Here is an 18,255-nt window from a genome sequence, read left to right as displayed (position 1 = left end):
AATCTTTTGCTGAACAAATCCACCAATTTTGACACTCATAAACTTTCATGAAAGTCATCATGCTACACGTATTAGGAAGGTTTCAGCTGACAAGCAGCGAGGAAGTTTGTATGTTTAATAACTATGACAGTTTGCGCTGAAAAGAATGATTAATAAATTACTATGAAACAGACCCTTAAAAGTGACATTGTGTCTTCAGTTTCATCCTCAGACACACTTTGCACTCACAATAAAATTCCCAAAGCCCAATCTCTGGCACACCTCTTTTACCCAGCCCAAGGTGGGCCAACTGGACCACACCTGGGCGCGATTCGGGGCACTTACACAGTCAAACAGACTGGGAGATGTGGGTCAAACACACCCGGGCACGGTTCGGATAGCCTAGTGTAAGTACACTCTAAAAGCTTTCTCAGTACAAACTAATAGGGCTGTCAAAATTAATTGTTTATTCGATGCACCGTGATGCAGATATAGACAATTTTGTATCAGTTCAGCAATAGATCATAACTGATTACATAGTGATACCATTTATCTCATATGTACTCATATGTCGCAGTAGCTTACTATAGTGAGGGAGGCGATTGGGGGTAATTAAAATGCTCCAGTTATTTAAAAACACAGAAACTCACAATTCACTGCGTACTGTATGTGTTTGCTGGACATCCTTTCACTGACACTAAAGTTACAGCAGAAGCTCCTGTTTTATCGCGATTAAGAAAATAAAAGTAAACTATTTCTCTCTCTCTCTCTCTCTCTCTGTGGCCCAATTAAACTGCAGGCATGACTTTTCCTCTCCTCTCAGCTGTTACAGCAATACTTCTGGATACAGACATGAGCGTATCTGCAGAGCGAGTTTTCTCCACTGCGTCTATTATGGATCAGCTGTGATCGCCGCTGCCCTTTATCAGTGTCACTCATTGGTGAACAGCACCAGAGCATTAGAGTCAATCACAGCCCTTTCTGTTGAGCACGTGACCAAAAATAAGGGGTGTAAGAATTAGTTTGACAGGGCTCTTAAAGCAAGCGAGACATTTACAAATTTATTTATTTGCTATAAATGCTCATGTTGTTCTGTGCATCTACTTTTTAAAGGTACAGTTCAGACTGTTTTTATTAAAGGGCAAAATTGTATTATAAATAATATACAAATATAAAAATTTGAATGCATTTTTCTTGTGCAGTGAAGTAAAATATCAAATTGTGTATGGAAAGCATAGTCAATGCACCGACATATCGAATGGAACCAAATCAATGGCATAATAATCGTAACCGAACCAGTGTAGGTTCACACTTCTACTAACTAACTTAAGCATCATTTACCAAAATAGTAATTACAAGCTTTGCATCACTTCTAAAGAAGGCCACAGTGAGCCGCCAGCATCTGAGATCAATATGGCTGAACTGATAGAGACCCCAAGGTGCCACAATGAGTCAATCTCAAGGAGACACTTTAGGCATTTCGATCTTGAATTTTCAATACAGTGAATGACCATTAAGTCTATTGGGACTGTAAGAATCCATGACGCACACATTTTCAATTATACACACACAAAAAAATATATATTTCTTAAGTGCTGTTTAATAGAAAGAAGATATTTTTAACACATTTTTAAACATACTGTAATAGTTTTAATAGCTAATTTCCAATAACTTATATTGTCTGAGCAATGATAATAGAACAAGTTTTTTATTCTAGTTTTTCGCAAAACAGTAGTATTGAGCTTTAAGTGCAATTTAAGGTTAACTAAGTTAATTAGGTTTACTAGGCAAGTCATTTGATAAAAGTGGTTTGTTCTGTAGCTAAAAATATGTATTCAATATATATTTTTCAAGAGGGCTAATAGTATTGACCTTAAATTGTTTTAACCCAGGAATGGGAATTGAGAACCACTGAACTAAACTAAAATAACAAAATAAAATAAAATAAAACTTTCTCCAGAAATAAAATAAAAATAGGAAATACTGTGACAATGTCTTTGCCTTGTTAAACATCACATAAAAAATAATTGAATTTTAAAGGAGAGCTAATCATTTTGACTGCATATATTTTATCTAGAAAAGATACGTCACATACAAAGTGAAGTGCAAAAAAGGTTAATTGTTTAAAACTATTTTTTTTAAAGGATTTAATCTCTACGGTAAAAAAGTAACCGGTCATTCCCAACATTTTTGTTCTCTGACAAGTGGCATGATTTACCTTCTGTATCGGTGGGGTTGAAGCCACAGATTTCACAGATGTTGCGCACCCACTTGTTCATATCTTCTTCAGTTTCTGCCACCAGGTAAAAGATCCTGTCGATAGTCTTGATGTCAAAGATGAAGCTGTGCTCCAGGTCCTTCTTGTTGAAGGAAAGACCGGCGTCCACCTGCTCGCACAGGTTCAGATCGATAACGCGGATGGGCTTCTTGGCATGGTCATTCTTGTAATACTCCAGCACGTCTGGGTCTCCAGACAGCCTCCCACTGCGCAGAACAAACCATCGCTTCTTCCATGCCTGAAAACAGAAACAACAACAATTCGGCTCATGTTGTATGTACAAATCACGCATTTATAGGTCCACATGACTATGGAGAAGGCCATTATTTCATTATTCTCTTGACTGATATGTACCACTGAGACAAGCCAATTCAGTCAACACACAAAGTTAGTGAAGTTTTAAGCCACAACAATGTCACTAACAAATATGCACAATATTTCTTCAGGAAAACTACTGTGTGAGTGCTTAGTAAAAGAAAATATGCCACAAGCTAAACTTAGGACTAAACTTTTTAGTACAAAATCATGACAACCATTCACACTTTTTTTGTTAAACTGTAATGGTCAAATACTGATGTGCTTCACACCCTAGGAAATGACAAAGACCCTGAGGAAAATTACTGAGGTAACAGAAGACAAAAAAGTAAGTAAATTAAAACAATGCAAGACTTACATAACAAATGTAACAAATAGGTCTGTTAAAAGGAGTTTAGACCAAAGTTTGAGTCAACAAACAGTTCATCAGGCTGGTCTCTCTAGAATAAGCATGCTGCTATGCAATATTATTACATAAAAAGCATACACAATTAACACCAACAAACTGCAGGAAAGGCATTGTGGGATATTTCAGTCCTATAAAAGCCATTGCAAGTCTTAAGTGACACCAGATCCTGTTGATCCAGCCGCATGTATAGGACACCATGGGATCTGACCGGCTTACACTGGCAGAAATCCACTCAAAACTGTCTGGAGATACTGGGTAAATTCTGTGCAGATGCACTTTAAACTAACACCACCCAAAAGCCTGGAATGCACTCACACTAAAAGATGGAACTGACAATTACAGCTTGAATATGCATGTTTTTTTGCCATTTTAAATGAAGGGGACATGCAAATGCAAGTTTTGAATAAAAAGCAGAGTTCAAAATGTCACGGATTGAGAAAAAAGGTTGGAGGGTGGCACTTTATCTCTTTGAAAACTAGCCTACATTTAAACATCTATCAGATGGGTATGTAAAATATGGTGAGAAAACAATGTGTGAAAAGGAAAAGTATCACTCAAAAAAAAGCTATTCACACATGCCTGTCTATATATTTTCTTTTGTCCTGTTCATTGGTACATCTGGCGTTGGTTCTGACAGCTCCATTGATCATAAAGGAAACATTATTTATTTAAAGAGCCCCTATTATATGGGTTTTTGAAAAATACCTTCCATGCAGTGTGCAACACAGCACTAAGTGAATAAAAACATCCAGCTGAAGTTTAAATCTGAAAGTGCACCTTATTTAAAAATACAGCTCGTCACCTTGGAATTAAAAAGTTTTATCTGACATTTTTGTCAAAATTGAGTTATTGACATATTCTTATTAAATGACAACTTATTTACATTATGGGATGTTTTTATTATAAGTTGTTCACATTTTAAGACTTTTTATTTAAAAAAAAAAACAAATGTTACACACATACTGTTTGCTATGGAATGCAAAAACTTTGAAGCTCAATATCTCAAAATCATTCAGAAAGCAGATAAAACCTTATAATTCCAAGGTGACAAGTTTTTTTTAATAAAAAGATTTGACTCAGAGTCATTTAAATGATTTTTTGTCTGTTCGTATCGACGTCGACACGGAACAATACCAAATATGAAGTGCTAGATCCAGTAAAACATGAACGAGCCTTTCTCTTCAAACGCAAGCAGAGTGCGGGTGTGTGTGGTACTGATCATGACTGAAGATGAGTGAACGATCTGGTGATTAATGCAATAATCTACCCTGCAACAGGAGATCTGTCAGCCATTTGATAAAGGAAGTATCAGAAATGACTACTGATGTATGGAACTTTGTCAAAGCTTGACCGGAAGTTTATCAGTACACAGTTTATGGATTAGTTTCTTCTTCCAGTCCACAAGTGTAAGTGCGATTAAAATGGTTGCCTCCTTGTTTACTCTAGCTTGCAAAATACATATTTAATTGTGTTTTGTTACTTGTAATCACTCCACGTGGCTTGTACTGTATCTGGTTAACTCTTTAAATTCATATATTCCTTCTAAAGCCATGTTGAAAATGTGACGTGTGCCGCTTTACTGATTTAAATGTGTTTGTGAGCTTGCAATCCTTTGCGGTTTGTTATTGCTATAGCCACCGTCAGCAGTTCCTAAACATGTGCGGTGGTCAAGTTTTAAAATAATTCAGCTTTTGCTATTGGGTGGATTAATACTGAATGTGTGTCACTGTTTTTACTTATGGTTAAGAATAGAGCAATATGCTGGTGTTCAACAGCATTGCTTTAATGCACTCCTTCATTGGGTTAAGACATATACTTTGCATGCATTCTGACTACTTAAACAATGTTGATGAGCCATGGTGGGCGTTTTTCTCCGTCTAGTGCTGAATGCAGTAGACCAATCCCAACATACTGGGTCACTGAACCAATCAGCCCAGATAAGCATTGCGCTAAGGAGTTTGGGGACAAATGAATTGCTGAACAAATCATATGGAATACGTTGGAATAATCAGGTAAAAATAAATGCATATTAAAAGACAATGAAAGTGTTTTTGGACTTTGCATGCATATCAGCCTGTTGTTGGAGACCAACAAAACAAGGGGCTCTTTAAAAACAAAACTTGCAGTTAAATATGAAAACAATATCAGTTTTCATGCTAATACGCTACTATAAAGACAATGTTAAGTTGGTGACTTAATTTAGTTAATTCATAAAGAGAAACAAATAATTTTAGAAAAACAAAAAAATTAAACAAACAAATAAACATATAGTGACTTATGAATATTATTTATTCATTATGAAACAAAATGTAACTTGACTGAAATAATGTCAAGTACTTTCACTCAAATTCCATTATAGAGAAACTGAAAATAGGTAAGCTTTAAAAAAAATACAATGAAAAGCTAAATAAAAATATATTAAAATGCCAAAATTCAGTATTGAAGTATGTTTGATCACTGTCATATCTTAAAACAATCAGTCTACAGATGCTGAATTGTGATTTAACTAGTTAAGTATTTGTGCACCACTATATTGGGTGAGTAATTGGTTAATAGTTGTTCATTAGTTTGTACATAGCCCTAGAACAATTTGCAATATAAAGACCTAATACAGCTAATCTGCCCACAGAAAACATCCAACTACAGAAAAAAAAAAATAATTTGCCTTTACACTTTGCCATTAGCCAGTGTCTTAAATGAGATTAGGAAATTAACCCTGAGGAAAAGATCATAGGCTTCTGTCATTAAACCGCCAGACTGCCAGGAATGCTCAATCTGTGTTGTTGTTTATTTTTTACCATCAGGTTTGGAGGGGATTAACAACGCTGTACTTTACCCCCTCTCACCCCTCTCAGCTGTTTTTCCATCCACAGGGTTCTCTTTGTTAGAGAGCCAAGCTCTGGCCCTTTGGATATCACCCCACCACACGGCAACAGACCCTCCATGCCAAACCAAACACACACACACACAACATGACACTCAACAACTGATCAGTGGGATGGACCTAATTGTATGTGACCTAAATTTCCCAATCAAGCATCATGCATGCAGTATAGTAAGTTTGGAATGCTCCTCTTCACTTGAATATTCTTGCCATGTATTTTCAAGATACTTTTAGCTTAAATGAACTTAAAGTTGCTAGCAAAGCAAAGTTGTGGGTTTGATTCCCATAGAAAGCATGAGCTGATTAAAAAATGTGTAGATTGTACGCAACATAAATGAATTTGGTTAAAAATGTCTGGGAATGCGTCAAAGGAAATGGAAGGTTAGATAATAAAATATAAAAAACACGTCAGAAAGAGTCTGACTGTGCTACAATTAACAGCATTAGCTTTGCTTCTCTGCTATGGTTAAACCAACATAGAGGCCTCTTAGATTCTGCCTGCCACTTCAAAACAAAGCACTCACAGCTCATATTACACAGATAGTGTGTGTGTGTGTGTGTGTGTGTGTTTGTGTGTGTGTGTGTGTGTGTGTGTATGCGCGTGTATGTGTGTGTGTGTATGCGCGTGTATGTTTACTGGCAGGAGAGCCTCGACTAACCTGTCACACAGATCATCTTACGTGAATACAGCGACACAGAGGGAACACAAGGTTTTCCAGAGAGGCTTCAGTCAACAGTAAACATTCAAAAGTCAAACAAGAAAAATGCTGATGAGTTTTGCCAACAATATGAGAGGGTAAAAATTTAGAGGCACAGGAAAAACTATTTAAGGGCATTATGCTTGTTTTTTGTTTAAATCTAAAATCATTTTAATCAATGAAGAGTTTAGATGCAAAAACATCTAAATGCAGCTTGATATTTTCTTTTCTTAGACTCTTGTGTGTAGGCTCTGAAATTTTGCTTTTATAGTGACGAATAAGTTCTTTCCATTGCCTTTAATGTGAAATAACTGAACATAAACATAGGAGGCTGAGAGAAATGTTCATTTTATGAGAAAATTTCAGATGGCATTTGGAGGTTTTTGCATCTTCATATATATTATTTCAAATTTCATTAAAATTATAAAAATTAAAACATAATTCAAGCATTTCATGTTGTTGTTTCGCCAAATAATCTTTCTGTGAACACTTAAATAAACATAAATAAATAATCCAAACAAACAATATAAAGATTCTCAGTGATGGGTTGCAGCTAGAAGGGCATCCACTGCCTAAAACATATGCTGGATAAGTTGGCGGTTCATTTTGCTGTGAGGACCCCTGATTAATAAAGGGGCTAAGCCAAAAAGAAAATGAATGAATGAACATTATAAAGATAATTTTAAATCAAATGAAAGGTTCTATGGATGTTTTGAATTATTCTTGAAACCATTAATGTCTGATTTTCTTTTATGTTTTCACTGCAAAATAAACATAAAAATATTGCAAACATTTGAAAATTCTGTATCAGAATAATGTGATGTTATCAACAAAGTCAAATGATATCACCAACATACAGAAATATGCACAGAGTAAAACCAGAAATCATACAGAAGAGTTTCTGAAGACCCTCATGACTTTGTCAAGGTCAGCAAGTTCTTAAAGAATCTAATAATTTGATCTACTTGTGACTTGGCAAAGCAAGTTGAAAATCTCTTTAAAATCTTCTTTTTTTATTTTGAATTATGAATTATTCATTAGTACACTGAAACTTATATTAAACTGTTTTAAAACAATGATTAAAACATTCAAAGTGTATGAAAAACTATATTCATTTGACTTTATAGCTACATTATCAAAGTTACTAAATTTTAAATATAAAGAAAAGATATAGAACCACTTATATATATTTAAATTTTATATATTTAAAACCACAAGGGTTGGATTACTAAGACTTGGCATATGCATAGTTTTTACTTTTATTAATGACTTGTATCTTATATGTTGTGACTGGCACAAACAAAACTATTCTTTTAAAGAGGCAGGGTAAAAAAGCTATTATTATTATTATTATTATTATTATTATTATATTAATATTATTACTTAATTTTAAGGATTTTGGCAGCTCCAGACCAGAAATCTGAATGTAATAAAAGGTCACGCTTATTTCATTTTTGAAGAAGTGATGAAGTCTTCATTTTGGAGGAAAGATGCCAAGATGAGTGAGCCATTAACATCACTCTCCCATTTGTTCACTAAATGAGGGAGCGAGAGAGAGAGAGAGAGATCTCTCTCTCTCACGCATTTACAACTGCTGCTGCTATCTATCTGACACACTCGCCTTTGTTAGTAAAGATGTCCTCGTTTCAGACAAAAAAGGAAAAAAAAAACACCCACATGACACCAATCCAGCCACCGTGCTCTGGTTTTGTAAAACACCAAACCTACCTTGAGTCCTGGCTCCTGAATGCAGCACAGGCACAGAGAGTGCACTGTTTAGCCACCTGTTGTGAGCGTCTGTTCCATTTAGTTTAATGTCAGAAAGCCAGTAGGAGCACATAAATCCAACGACTCAGAGATGAAGCATGATCTGAGGTAAAGCACACACGAGATGCTTTGTCTCAGAGTGGCCACAGCTGACCACCTTTAAATCCTGTAGACATCCAAACGGAGCCTTTTGCAAAAGTCAAGTCCACCAATTTTCAATAGAAGTCCATTAAGTCCACTTCCCCAAAGTCCTTCAGCTCCAACAGAAGTACGTAAAATGAATGTGTTTGTGTATAAGGAGGGAGAGGGAGTGGGGACAGGGTGGGACGAAACTGAAGAGGCCCCTCCAAGTGTGGCAGCTGTCTGCCTCACACACACATACACACACACACACACGCACAAGTGTGATGCATACAGAGGCATAGGGCAATAGTGTCACTGCCTTGACTTAACAGAGATGCCATTGAGGGCTAAACTATAGGGGAATGCCATCCGAAATGAATCACTTACTGGTCAGTCTCTCAGCGGATAATTGACGTAATCAGGCACAGCGATGGAACAGACAGAAAGAAATAATGTTTCAAAAAAATGCCAGACCACAAGCTGCTGCTGTCAGAGCGAAACAGCATGGCTTGCATAGGCTGCCAGTGCATTCAAATTCATTTCTGTCATGCCTAAAATTCCAAATGTGTTACCCTGCATGGTATTTTAGATGAGGTGCACAATCAGACTGGCTTTCCGAAACATATAGACATGTAGACATGCAGAGTGTTTGTGCTTCTCCAGTTCACAACATGCTTTCCTATTGTTGGAGCTGTTGTTGATTATTACACAACTTTTTGGAATATGTGCTTTTGGCTGCCTGGTCAACTGAAGTGATAACATTTTTTTATTGCACTATTTGACATTAAAAAAAGGAAAACTGGTAACAAACACTTTTTGGGTGATTTTTTTCTTCAGCAGAACATTCTAACTGAGGCTGAAACCGTAGTCCTTGGTGGTTCATACATTACGTAAAATTGATACAGTGGCTCCTGACAAAACACTCAAACAATCAGTTTGTGCAAGAAACTAAACATTAAATATATAACACTGCATTTAAACCATTATTATCAAATACAGAGCCTGAGATACAGGGTCAGAAGTCAAGTACGGTTCACAAACTACTCATTCTTTCAGACCAGTCCTTTTTTTAGAGAACCAGATGAACCAGTTCACCAAAATCAACTGAAGCTAATGAAATATGCTTATGGCAGTCTACAAGTTACTCGATTAATACTCACTTTCAGACATTTTCAATTAAATCCCAAAATTATCTTCAATTAAATCCGCTAAAATCCTGGCATATGTTTCTGATGCCATTCTATGTCATTCAGCTTTTCAATTTCTTCAACAGCAATTAAAATGGTGAAATGTTTGTTTACTAGCATATACACAAAATATGCTTTAGTTAAAAACATGTATTTCACATCTTTGTTGGGCAATTTGGTGACATAAGTGAAGTTTAATTTATTAAACTAATTTCGAGAGGAGTACGTACTCATGATTAAACCCCATATATATCTCCTCCTTTTCCACTTACAACTATCTTCGTCTTGAAGAATCCCCCCTCCTCCCCCCTCTTCCACCTTTATCCAAAATAGGTAGCTCGGCGGCCCAGCAGCAATACCAATAGCTCCGGCTACCTACTGAGCTTCTGGTATCTCTGCGCGGCGCTAGCCTGCAGTTCTTTCTCACACACAAAAAAAAAAAAAACCTTTCTCCGCATCATAGACCTCTTAAACCTACGACTAAAATTAGTCGTCTCGCTCTCAGGAAGTTCACCTTGGCTAGCTGCGGGGGAGTTTTGAGATCGCCCTGAGCTCAATCTCCCTTCGCCCCACAAAGAGAGGGAGCCCTGGACTCGAGGAATGCCTTGAGCTCAGGGCTCTCTCCCGGGACAGCATGCCAAAGAAGCGTTCGTAAGTCATGAGCTAAGTGTGAACTCTTGAATTTTGTATATGCGAAATGGGAAACAGGAAGTGCATTACTAACTTGAACCATCCTTCTCTATTAGCCTGAGGTTTTCAATAATATTTTAAAGAGACAGTTCATCCAAAAATGAAAATTCTGTCATTATTTATCCACACATATGTCCTACTAAACCCCTGAGACATTCATTCATCTTTGGAACAACGGTCAGCAACAGTTACAAAACATTCAAAAGTCAAGAAAAGAACGAAAAAGCATTCCATTTGTCTTTAGTCATTTAATCCAAATTTCTGATGTTATGAAATACTTCTGCACACAAACAAATGATTTCATTCAACAGTTTCTTTATTTAGTGTCAGATCAGGCTGTGCATTGATGAGAGTGTAGTATGCATGTTAAATTTTGATATACCAAACAGATTACTACATCAGAAGTATCATATATATTGAGTGTTTTAAGATTGTATAATATAAAAGAAATAAAAACCTGTTGACATCTTGTAATTTCTGTTGCTGATTTCAAATGATGTAAGGATTCACCATGAATATGTGATGATTCTAATGGGTAGAAATGTTAAACGAATCGAGATAAATGTTTTGAACAGAGGGGGCTGTGTTTGCAGGCGCAAACTCACTTTACCTGCACATCAGCAGTGAGCAAGAGAAGGGGCAAACTAAAATGACAGCGGTGCAGTGTGCCAGACAAAACAACAAACTGTGTGCAAATACTGACGTTTACTTACACTAATAAAACAATGAATATGATGCACATAAACTGTCAGCACAGTGAAAAACTACTGTCACAGACGACTATACTCAAAAAACCTATTATTAAGCCAAACCACGCAGACCAGATGATTTGCAGCTCTGCTTGCTCCAACGAGTGCTACAGAGATCACACAGAGCATCAGTGTTTTCATAGTGAAAGTGTGAAGATGTTTTTCAGACTGAAAGAAAAAATTGTTATGTTACAGAAGCAGGTATTAGATTATTCACCTTAACAATCATGTTCAACTCCTGTCTCTGTCCTGCTACATAATTAGTCGTTTTATAAACATTTTTTAAGCCAGTGGCCAGTCCCCTGGAGCAGAGGGCCCACTGACCTCCTCTATACTCCCTGCTCTGGTTTCGGAAAGGTTTTCCTCTCCACACCAGCCATCTCAGTCCCCAATGAAAGAGTTTTTTTTTTTTTTTTTCAGCAGGGGACATTGTAATGTCCAAAGACCTCAGCTTATGCCAGAAAACAGAAACATGCTGATATTTCTTTTGAAAAATGTAAAATCCCAGCACAGTCACAGTTTTAGATTGTATATATTAATAAGTCTTCTTTAGTTTGTATTATTCTTTTTTCTTTTTAATAGCAACTTAAAAGTTATGGTGAAAAAAAAAATATTATTTAGCAAAAACGTGAATCATTTAAAAAAATGTTTGTTAAAATGTTCGTTGAAAAAATTGTGACTAAATCATGAACTGTGAGATTAGTATTGTGAATCGTATCGAATCATGAGTCCGGTGAATCGTTACACCCCTACTCATTTCAGGTGGAGACAGCAGTAAATTGCATGTAAATTTTCATTTCTAGTCTACTGCAAAAGTATACTTATTTCCAGTAAGGCTAATTTGTTGATTCAAATTTAAGCAAAACTCAAAATTAAATGATTACTCAGCTAAACCTATCATTTTAAAACACAAAATCTATCTGAGATTATATTAATCTTCTAAGTATGAAGAAATTCAAAGAAGCATAACTAAAAATGGCTTAACTGCAAAACTGTATTGTTCCCACACATATTTTTTTTTTCCTTTTCAGAATATCATATCCAAAAAGCCAAAATCTTGTCAAATATACTGTGGTCTAATTTTCTCACCCACCAGTATGTTGAGAGGGTTCAGTATTTATGAACACTAGAAGAGAGCACAAATTAGATCAGTCGTCTCTAAGGATACCAGAACTGGAGAGTGTGTGAGAACTGACAGTTGGATCATTTGTAAGTGTGAGATCGTTCCGAGACGGAATAACCGTGACATGCTCGCATCTGCCTGCCAAAGCCACTCCATCCTGACTGTACAGTGAAGAGAGTTGCAAGTCATGTGTCATGCTCAAAACACTACTACAGCGTGCACAGCGAAGGAGAGAAGATACTCAGTAAGTGTGTTTAGAGGCCATGTGAGATTAAGTTACATGCTGAAAAACATCAACTCCGCCAAGCTGATATCAGGTCATCTTTGTCCGTATATTTCTTCATACTTGCAAAAAATAGAAACTGAAGAGAAAAGAAAACCACAAAAACTTGTATTTTCAGTAATTCTAAATTGTAATGTCTGTGAACTTACTAGCAATTCTCATTAATTGCAATGATAATGACCCTTTGGTCTAGTTTTGATCAAATCTCTTTATTAAGAATAGGAAGGTAAGGTTAACGATAAATGACACAAGAAGACTGGACAATTTATATATATTTCTTATTAACATTTTTTTAATAATGTGTTGAGTTGAGCAGCCCTCACCTGAGGTACAATCCCATGTTGAAAATGCTGATTAATCAATATGTATTTCTTTTGAGTCAGTTCTTCAAATGACTAAACCAAACCAGATCAACTCCTTTCCTTCAGCACCCTACGTGACAGAAAGAAACAGCTCCATGTGTTGGGCTTCAAAGGCTAATAACTGATGGGATGGTGACTTAGCGCATTATAATAAAACTGGCCTGTCCAGACCTGAACACACTGAGACACACATATGGGCACCTCCCCCTCGCCATCTACTCTGTGCATGACATCATCCTCTCAAATCTCATTCCCATCCATCTCTTCATGCTGCAGCCCTGTCTGCAGGTCATCCTGCACACCCTAACTAGAGTTATCAGTGTTAACCAAGCCACATGCAAAGAGGTCTGAATTATATAAAGTTTGACAAAAAAAAAAAGCAAAAAATATACTTTAGCTTGTACATGAAATCTAAATTATTTGCAGAATTGGAAGTGTTGAAATACATGAAAGGCCGTTACGGATTTAAGTTATGGTTCAGTTCATCAGCAAAATGTGAATTGACTTCACATTCCAATCAACAGTGGAGACGCATCATATATGCAAAGCAAATTCTACATACCAGTACAGTCCAGACTCCAGAGCCGCCGATGGCATTTTTGTGGATGTATAAATACAGATTGTTTTGAAACATGACAACATTTTTTTTTTTTTTAAACAAAAATGGAGCGTTTCCATGTTGGCTACATCATTGTCTTGTAACTGTAGCCTGAATTAATAGGTACGTTTCCATCTACCTATTTTTATGTGCATTTTGGATCTACACGTATAAAAACGGTTGATGGAAACACCATGATGCGCATTTATTCATTCATTTTCTTTCCGGCTTAGTCCCTTTATTAATCTGGGGTCACCACAGTGTCATGAACCGCCAATGTATTCAGCAAAATTTTACGCAGCGGATGCCTTTCAAGCTGCAACCCATCACTGGGCAACATCCATACACACTTATACACTAAGGACAATTTAGCCTACCCAATTCACCTTTATCGCATGTCTTTGGACTGTGGGGAAAACCGGAGCACCCGGAGAAAACCCACGCGAACACAAGAAGAACGTTCGCCACACTCCACACAGAAATGCCAACTGACCCAGCCGAGGCTCGAACCAGCGATCTTCCTGCTGTGAGGCGACAGCACTACCTACTGCGCCACTGCATCGCCCACGCCAAGATGCACATATATTTTGAAAATGCGCATAAAAAATGTATGCACATAACCAAGTAGGATAAACTTTGTATTCGATAAGAAACAATGCACATAAACTGCAATGGAAACACTTTTACCGAACAAATTCCAGTATGCACATTGAAAAAGGCAATGTGATTTTGTTATAAGAGATCATGAGATGATAAAAATGTGTTAATAGACATACCAGCAAGCTGAGCACACTGTAAAACATCTGAAATGTTGTTTTGCCCATTCTAAAATGTGTAAACCATCTGAGTATTAGTGTTATTGTATTATTAATGACCTCCAGAACTGTAAAGAGCGTCTGTGCTCTGCATCTGATGCCCTCAAATGCCACCATGCGCTCATTGCACATTTGCATCGTCTTCTGAGGTCATTTATGAAGTAATTTATTAAATAAGTAAAAGATTCACGCAACTTCTCTTACCGCAGTAAATTTCATTTGATATTTGGCACCAGTTAATCAGGAAGTGACGATTTTGTTCTCTTTGACTCATTGGATGGAAACGCTGCTTTATTCGCACATCTTTTATGTGATATTCCTGTTTTCTGCATACATTTATTCACATTTTTGGATGTCAATCTTTCTACTGCACAAAAAAAACTAACCTAAAAATACTGTGTCCTTTAGCATAATTGATAGGGCTCCACAATATGAAAAGAACTGACATTATGATTTCATATATAGTTTGACACGGGGAATGATAATATCTGGCTGCAGAGGTGACCTGTTGATTGAGAATTTGTATCCGCCATGGTCTGTTTGCAGAAAAACACACTGCAGTTGAACTTGTCACAAAATTAAAAAGAAAATGCCCAAATCACATATGGTGCCATGACAAACATGAACCAGTGTTGTTTGAAACAGCAGGCAAATAATTAGATTAATGATTTTCACATTAACGTAGTAAAATGTGATATTGATGCTGATGCAATATTGTGCAGCACTAATAAGTGACCTCTAAAAGAGTCAATGATGATTACGTTTGTGTGGTTTGTGAGAGTTAGATAACACCAAAGTTACTTAAACCTATATCTTTTAACAGACTGATTTAAAAGATAAGAGGAACTGTGGGGTATCAGGTTTGGTCACAGAAATAACAAGGTATGAGAGCATGTGCAAGTATGCATATGTCACTGCTGAAATGGTCCAGCGTAAAGAGGGGTGTGTCGGGATGCCTTTCTGCCGAGAACACGCTGTCAGCTACATGTCAGGGCAAAACCCAGGTTGGGTCACACCTGCCGCTTGTTTGTTCATCATCCAACTTTCTCTCTCTCCATTTCTGGTGACAGCAGGAGACTTAAAACAGCCTGGATTCTTGACCTAAATATGATGTATTAAATATTGTTTTGTTAGCATTCTATAGTGAATCAGTGATGCTCTATAATGACACTGCAAATGCATATTCAAAAGGAAACTTCAGTTCTCCTTTCCTTTTCCCTTTTTAGTAAAACTAAAAGTGCCTTCAAATAGTGATGTCTTGCAAGAGGCCTGCACATTTCAGTACAGTTTTCTTTAAATATAAAAGTAGGAAATGTGATGCTGCTGACTTTGTTTGAGCCAATGATTGAGACTTGAATTTCAGACATAAATATTGAAATGACAATAAACTTTGACTTTATTTTATTTTAGAAATACAGTTACAGTTATATATAGTATATATACATAGAGCATAATTTATTAAGAGTATGAGGTCGGTATACTTTATAATCTCATTTAAAAAGTAACCCTTATTAATATTAGAAATCTAACTAAAGTAGATTTACGAATTTTTCACATTCGTAAATCTACTGTTGCTCTTTGCTTTAATCTGATGCTGCTCTAGATAAAAAGTTTTGGTTTATAATGTTAAGAGGTATGTGACCCATTTTACTTCTCAGTTCAATTGAACATAGAAAGTCAGATTTGTTTTGTTAGCACTGTTTTCATTGTAGTGTTATGATTAAAAAAACAACAACATTTGTCTACGCGGTTAGAAACTCTTATACAAAGCCAGAAACAACATAAGAGAAAAAGCATTAACGCCACAGGCTGGCATTAAACAGGTTTACACAGAAACATGTGTTTGACAGTATAATATTTGCCTTCCAAAACTAGTCTGTCTTGCTGTGTGATCTCAGATGCATCACACTGGAATAAAAACTGTCCAAATAAACGTTGTGCTTTCTTTTTCTAATGTCTTTCTAAAACTGACCACAATACTCCCACTTGCTAGCACTCGAAAATTTGATGGTTAAAAAAATTTAAAAGCTAAGTATAAGTACAAAATGTGCAATGCCATTCATCTTATTTTTTACGTACGAAAGGGCGCTGTCATTTGAATCTTTTTGGCTTGTGACTTAAACTTATATTTTCTTATTATATTTTTCTACTTGGTCTGTACATTTAAACACTTGTTTGTAGAGCAAGTAGTTTAACCGTTTTCTGTCGTTTAGTATTCAGAGTGATTTCTCCCATAGACGACTGAATCAGAAGTTCTAAAACAAAATTGCAAAAATGAGCACAGTTTTGTAAGAATAAGGTCAAAAGCTTTCCACAATTTCTACAGGATTGTTAGTGTTTAGGAATAATATCTATTAAAACAACTTGATGGGGGTCAAGTTGTGATGAAAACAAATTGAGGGGGTAAAGTAAATGTTAATTTATCTCACAATTCTGACATTTTCCCTCAAAATTTTCTTTTTTCCAATATTATGACTTATATCTTTGCAAATGTATATACAGTAGTTTTAAATGATTATATATATTTTTTTTTTTCTCAGACGATAGTTATTAGTTAAGTTAAGAGTTATTATGTATAAGTTATTATAAATAATAATTTTGTTTATTTTTTAAATCCCAAGGTGAAAACAAGCCTCCATACAAAACCCTAGTTGCTAAAAAAAAAAAGACAGACAGACAGACAACTACTGTACCTAATAGGAAATCAAGGAACCAGTTAGAACCACTGAGGTAAACCAGTTAATCAAATATGAACCAAGTCCTTCCATTTAAAAGATTTTAGTGCCTCCACACAAGTAAACTACACAAACTATTTGAAAAAGTTAACAAAAAAAAAAAACACAAAAGTCTAAGCTAATTGCTCACAAATAAACCTCATTTTGAGTGAACTAGAACTTAGATTTCAGTCTCTATCACCTGTCAATGAGGGGAAAGCATGTTTTTCTTGAAAGATTTGACAAAGCCAAAGAAAAACTCACAAAAACTTACAAAACCTTACAAAAAACTAAACATGCAGTGTAATTTTATGAAATATTTATATAAGCACTTCATTGTATGCACTTCATTCTACTGCAGCCACTGACTAGAAAGCCAGTCAACTTTGCATAAATGTTTTATTTTAATTGTGTTCAAGGATGTATAAAAGCTCTAGGGTCGCTCAATAGCATTCTGAAGATTAGACCAAACCCCATTCCACATTACAACCAAATCATTTTGAAGCCCTCTAGGCTGTAGAGGAACAATGCAGTTCTTGAAGAAGTTTTATTCTGAAGCGTCAGAGTTTTTGGCCACACTTGCCTTTTTAGCACGGCACATGAAGAGAGGAAAACTAGGAAGGGATTCTACAAAGAGCTTCTGTTTTGCTCCATTAGCTCTACAAAATCAGTCTTTTGTTATTTGTGTGAAAAACAAAACATAAAAATAATCTCTGGGATTCGGCTGTGGCTATTTCTATGTCCGTACTTGTGTGTCACACCGCTGACAGTGACGGATAATGATGCGTAAGTTGCAATACACCCCCAATAGTTACATTGCTACATCGTCACTACTGTCATCATTTGTGGCATGGAGGAGGAGACCTTAGATTTACCATCTTATCTTGTACCCTTGTGATGGCTTCAAAAGCCAGCGTTCTGAAAGGCACCGCTGGCCTTGCAAAATGAATAGCTGAGCAGAGTCTTCTTATAAAGACACTGTATCTATGAGGCAGAGGGAACAGTTTTCAAGGTCTTTCATGCGGCATTCAAGCACATAAAACTCAATTGCCCTTTCAATCCTTCATTTTTCAAAATCATTTTTTTTTTTTTTTTTTTTTTTGCTTAGGGGGTTTGATGTTTGCCATTTTTAATAGTTAATGTGTAAAAAAAAATGACAACCAGAAAAGGAATTTCTTGTTTCTAAAAGTTTTATTATATGAGCTACATTTGCACAGGAGAGTAGCTGGAGAAACACTGGAGAAAAGACAATTGGCCTAGAAAAGGACCCCAAACTAGGAC

General features: G+C 36.1%; 2 protein-coding genes across 51 annotated transcripts in view; one reads left to right on the top strand and one right to left on the bottom strand.

The window, feature by feature from the left end:
- znf827 (zinc finger protein 827) overlaps positions 1 to 18,255 on the top strand; it is a 789,732-nt gene that overhangs the window by 593,439 nt on the left and 178,038 nt on the right. The gene's annotated exons all lie outside the window — the stretch shown is intronic.
- gab1 (GRB2-associated binding protein 1) overlaps positions 1 to 18,255 on the bottom strand; it is a 108,584-nt gene that overhangs the window by 41,209 nt on the left and 49,120 nt on the right. For 39 of the 50 annotated variants that reach the window (XR_015475658.1, XR_015941903.1, XR_015475659.1 and 36 more), the window contains 1 exon segment: positions 2,198 to 2,495. Coding sequence is in view for 47 of the 50 variants with exons in the window: in XM_087235424.1 (XP_087091550.1) it covers positions 2,198 to 2,495 (298 nt within the window). In the remaining 3 variants the exon portion in view is untranslated. 50 annotated transcript variants of the gene reach the window in all.

The sequence above is a fragment of the Danio rerio genome, chromosome 1, assembly GCF_052040795.2.
Source record: "Danio rerio strain M-AB ecotype USA chromosome 1, GRCz13ab, whole genome shotgun sequence".
Lineage (NCBI taxonomy): Eukaryota > Metazoa > Chordata > Actinopteri > Cypriniformes > Danionidae > Danio > Danio rerio.
This window is presented reverse-complemented; position numbering and strand designations above follow the sequence as displayed.